General features: G+C 50.3%; 1 protein-coding gene across 1 annotated transcript in view; it reads right to left on the bottom strand.

The window, feature by feature from the left end:
• The window catches only part of C16H16orf96 (chromosome 16 C16orf96 homolog), a 29248-nt gene that overhangs the window by 10460 nt on the left and 13999 nt on the right, over window positions 1-4789 (bottom strand). The window contains exons 5-9 of the mRNA XM_021184987.2: window positions 4474-4744; window positions 3229-4347; window positions 2537-2622; window positions 2130-2240; window positions 257-331 (exon numbers count right to left, since the gene is read on the bottom strand). Of these exons, the coding sequence (XP_021040646.1) occupies window positions 257-331; window positions 2130-2240; window positions 2537-2622; window positions 3229-4347; window positions 4474-4744 (1662 nt within the window). The remainder of the gene's footprint in view (window positions 1-256; window positions 332-2129; window positions 2241-2536; window positions 2623-3228; window positions 4348-4473; window positions 4745-4789) is intronic.

Below are 4789 nucleotides of genomic sequence, written 5' to 3'. Positions count from 1 at the left end.
TTTTTTTTTTTTTTTTTTTTTTTTTTTTTTTTTTTTTTTTTCTGATTTTTAAAACAATAGTGTCACCAATCTCCAGTCAAGGAAAAGAGGAGTGGGTGGGTAACTTTTGAGAGGACTGGGATTTCCTGAGTGAATAAAGGCCGAGTGAGCGCTCCTGCCGCCTTTGCCTGGGTGCTTCTGCTCCCTTGGTTGGCAAATCAGAGGCTGGGGATTGGCAGGGAGAGGAAATCGGGGCTGGAAGGAGGTCTCAGCTTACTTCATTCAGCTCCAGATCCATCACATTTTTATCTGCCTTAACCAGGTCCAGCCTTTCGATTTCTGCCTTGAGGATCTAAGAACAGAACACAGGCAAGTCAGCCTTTGTCGTGACCTCGAGGGTAGCGTCTACTCTGTGCTTCCAACTTTGCCATGTGGACAAGAAGTGGGTGGGACTATTAGAAGGCTCACAGGCAGCAGGAACAGGAGAGGGCAAGAGCAAGGGACAAGCTGATCCTCAGAGATGGTGTCAACCTCAAAGCAGCACAGACCAGGGCTAGTGATTCACTTCCGTAGGTGTTGAAGGTCAGTTCACCTTATCTGATCTACAAGAGGGCCCACTAGTCACAGACCACACATAATTTCACGAAATCCTCTGTTAGTGCTGGCTTGTCCCCTACTAACCTATCCCCATGACAGGAACAGCAGCTTGCTTGCTTGCTTGCTTGCTTGGGAAGAGCCTCCCTTGTCCCCAGAGCCTAGCATCACTTTTTCTCTCAAGTCTCACATTGGCTTCTCTCTTCACTTCTGGTCTCCCTTACCCATAGGAAAAACTTCCAACTTAGCTACACAGTTGAGGACTGCAGCCTGTCTTCAGCCTGTCTTGCATTTATTCTGACTGGGATGTAAATAGTGGTCAGTGGGTATGGTTAACCTTCTTCACCCACCCTCCCTGTGTCCTAGTAGTGCTAAGGATGGAGCTCAGGGTTCTGTGGATGCTAGGCAAGCACTTACGACCTCACCTCATGTCCATCCCCTACCCTCTTTGCCACTGGCTTGAACATAAGAGTTAATGATCAGAGACCAGCCATGATGGTCCAAGAGATGACAAAGAACTAGAAACTGGAGCTTGTATCTGCAACACCAACAAACACCCTACCAGTTCTAAACCAATTGCTTGAATTTTTTAATGTGAAAGATAAATACATCTGTATCTTAAGTAGGTTACTTGGGGATTCTTATGTTATTTGAAGTTATCCTCAACTGTAATTCACGTCAAGTCATTACCACATCCATCTTGTCCCCAGATGGTTTTCCAAGGTCACCAACAAGAGAGGTGGGTGTGGCAAAAAAAAGCCCCCAGTTTGGCCTCTCAGTTGCTTTCTCTGGCCCAGCACTAGCCTGCTTGCCTAGGATGCATGAGGCCCTAGGTTCTCTTCTCAACCCCGAGGGAAGAAGAACTGGTTCAGGGAAAATGTTATGAACATAACTGTTGGTGCAAGAAAGCCCCTTATCCACTCACTGATCCCTTCAGCAAATGTCACTAAGCCTTAAATCTGTCCTTCTACCCTCAGGTTGATGACACAAAGGCTCTCAAGATTGGACACTGTCCAAGCCCTTTACATATGGGTGATTCTTTAAAAACAAATTATGTATATAAATGTTTTAGCTGCGTGTATGAATGAGTACCACAGAATGCACGGTGCTCATGGGACCCAGGAGAGGGCACCAAATCCCCTGAGGCTCAGGTGCTTGTGTGTATGGGTTTTGGTTTGATTTTGGACAGGGTTTCTTTGTGTAGCCCCAGCTGTCCTGGAACTAGATCTATAGACCAGCCTGGCCTCAAACTCACAGAGATCCACTGTCTCTGTCTCCTGTGTGCTAGGATTAAAACTGTGTGTCACCACTGCCCAACTTTGGAGTTAAAGTTTTAAGCTGCCGTGTGGATGTTGGGACCAAAAGCCAGGTGCTCTGCAAGAACCAGTGCTCTTAACTCCCTCCAGCCCCTGGGATTTATTTTTAATTGAAGTATAATTTATGCAGAATAAAATGTTGTCTAGTTCCCCTGTATTTTGTAGCCCCTTAGAGGATGGTCTCGCAGTCCCAAGGAGCAGTTCTCCTGGGCCTCCCTCTTGGTCTTCAGACCTCCGAACCTTCAAGTCATCCATGCGAATCTGGAGCCTTTCCACTGCCCTGTCCAGCACCATGTAGTGACTCTTCATCGTATCTATCTGGTGGCCCCAAACTCTCTCCAGCTCTTCTTCCTAAACAGGAGAGACAGTGACATCCAAGGCCTCTGCTTCTGATATTGCTACAAGTGGAAGGGTCCTGAGACCAAGAAGAGATAGCAGGCCCGTGTACACAGTCTGACATCTGACAGCACAGGAGATACTTATTGACAGAGACAACAGAGTCCGCAGATTAACTCTGCATGGATGCAGCTGCTGTGCCACCCCAAGCACTTCTTCAGAGCCTTACTGGGAGGGTGACAGGAGGCTGGATCCTAGCTCAAGCCAAGCCACCATCTTCTTAAAAGCCCCTCTGTGATCACGACACTGACCTGCAGCCTGGCCTTCTGGAGGTTAATAATCTTTTCTTCCAGCACATTTACTGTGTTACCAAGCACGCCAGAGCTTCCCATGTTAGCTGAAAGTGAAAAGAGGGACCAGCTGTTAAAAGGAATGACGGAGGAACGTGACTGGAGAGAGCTCCCATGTTTATGCCCATGTCCCAAAGGAAGACAGTGAGGAAGTCTGGGGGCACTTAAAGAGAATGATAGATTTTCTATTACAGTTTTTAAGAAATTCACAAAAGAAATTCTTTTGTGAACCAAGCATGGTAGTGCATGCTTTTAATCTTAGCGCTCAGAGGAAAAAGCAGGCAGATCTCTGAGTATGAAGCCAGCCTGGTCTACAGAGTGAGTTCCAGGACAGCTAGGGCTTCCAGAAAAACCCTGCCTTAGAGAAAGAGAGGGGAGAGAGAGAGAGAGAGAGAGAGAGAGAGAGAGAGAGAGAGAGAGAGAGAGATAAATAGGNGAGAGAGAGAGAGAGAGAGAGAGAGAGAGAGAGAGAGAGAGAGAGAGAGAGAGAGAGAGAGATAAAGGGAGAAGGGAGGGAGAGAAATTGACTAAGGAATTAGTGGCCAAAGGAATGAGTGGCTAATGTTTGAAAACAGTTTGTGGAGGAAGCCTGAGGAGGCGGCTACAGGGAGGATCAAAGCCTCTGCTGCCCTCCCCAGATTGGCCAGGCCTACCTAAGTAATTTAAGCGTTGGTTTAAGGTGGTTGACAGATTTGTAAACTCTTCTTTCAGGGAGTTATGTCTGCTGGGCATCTGGGCAATGTGACTCATGGAGTACTGCACAGCCTTTTTCTTCTCTTCAGGACTCGTAGCCTGCATGGCATTTATCATGGCCTGGGACAGGACTGGTTTGGATGTGAAGGGGTTAAAGGGTGCTGCAAACTCTTCAGGAAACTCTTCCACCTCACCCTCAACGAAGGGTATGTTGGAAGTGGCCCCATGGTCAAATCCTGCACCCAGGAAATCTGCAAAGGCCCCTAAAGGCCCTGATGATGCAATTAATGCTGCCTTGGTAGCCATCTGGTTCGCAGGAACGTCCTGGATGGCCTTTACCGCATCTTTGGCAAGCTGGGCAGCTGAGTTTGCATGGGCTGCGTAGGCGGCCGCAGCTGCTGCAGCTGTGGCAACAGCAGACCTCAGCTTCTTTATGGCAGATGAAGGGCCCTTACGGCGTGGTTCCTGGGCCTTGTCTTTCTGAGGTCTGTCTTTGTAGACCACCTTTTTGAGGACTTTGACTTCAGGAGCCTCATCTTTGGTGTCTGAGTCTTCGGCGTTCACATCCTTGGAGGCTTTGTGATAGGAAACCCTCTCCTTGGGGGTTCTGTACTTGGGGACCTTTTCCTTGGAAATCCTCTCCCGAGCTCTTCCCTTGGGAATCCCATCCTGGGGAGCCCCTTCCGTAGGGATCTCTTCCTCAAGAGCCCCATACACAGCCATCTCTTCCTGGGGAGCCTCATCCATGGGCATCTCCTCCTGATAGCCTTCCGGGTATTGTTCCTCATACTCAGGCCCTCTTTCTTCAATATCTGGGTACCACTGGGTCCCTTGTGGCAGTGGCTGAGTCCATGATATGTCACTTCCCATGGCTGGGAAGGGAACCCTGGGCATCGGGCCCATAGGCCGAAGTGGACCTTGGCCAGGCTGGTAGGGACCTATACCCCATATAGGCCAAAAGTTACCCCTAGCCAAGCCTCTTGGTAAGGCCCATGCGCTTGGGGTAGCCATTCCAAGTCTAGGCCCATAGACTGGCATGAAATCAGGCCCAGGCACAAAACCAGGGACAGGGCCAGGGACAGGGACAAGGCCAGGGCCAGGGCCAGGACCAGGGCCAGGGCCAGGGCCAGGGCCAGGGACAGGGACAGGGCCAGGGCCAAGGACAGGGCCAGGGACAGGGCCAAGGACAGGGCCAGGGCCAGGGAAAGGGGCAGTCTGTCTCAGACTCTGTGTCTGAGACACAGAGGCCTGAGCCCACTCTGGCCTCTGGGAGTCAGCAAGTTCTACAGCTCGAGTGAGATCGTCCTCTCTGAGGGCTCCTGTGGTTCCTAACTGTACCATGGTGGGCACAGGGGTGGCACTGTGGATGGGGATATGGATGTAGCCAGCATCCTCAGGCTGCTCCAAAAGAGACCCTGGCAGAGAGACCATGCTCTGCCAGACTCCGGACGGCTCCACTTCCAGCTTCTGCTGTTCCTGCAGGGGAAAGGTCCGAGCTCGTTGGTCTGCTCCCTCCCCCCC

Source organism: Mus caroli, chromosome 16 (genome assembly GCF_900094665.2).
Source record: "Mus caroli chromosome 16, CAROLI_EIJ_v1.1, whole genome shotgun sequence".
Classification (NCBI taxonomy): domain Eukaryota; kingdom Metazoa; phylum Chordata; class Mammalia; order Rodentia; family Muridae; genus Mus; species Mus caroli.
Note: the sequence above shows the minus strand (reverse complement) of the source record. Positions and strands in the feature narration are given on the sequence as shown.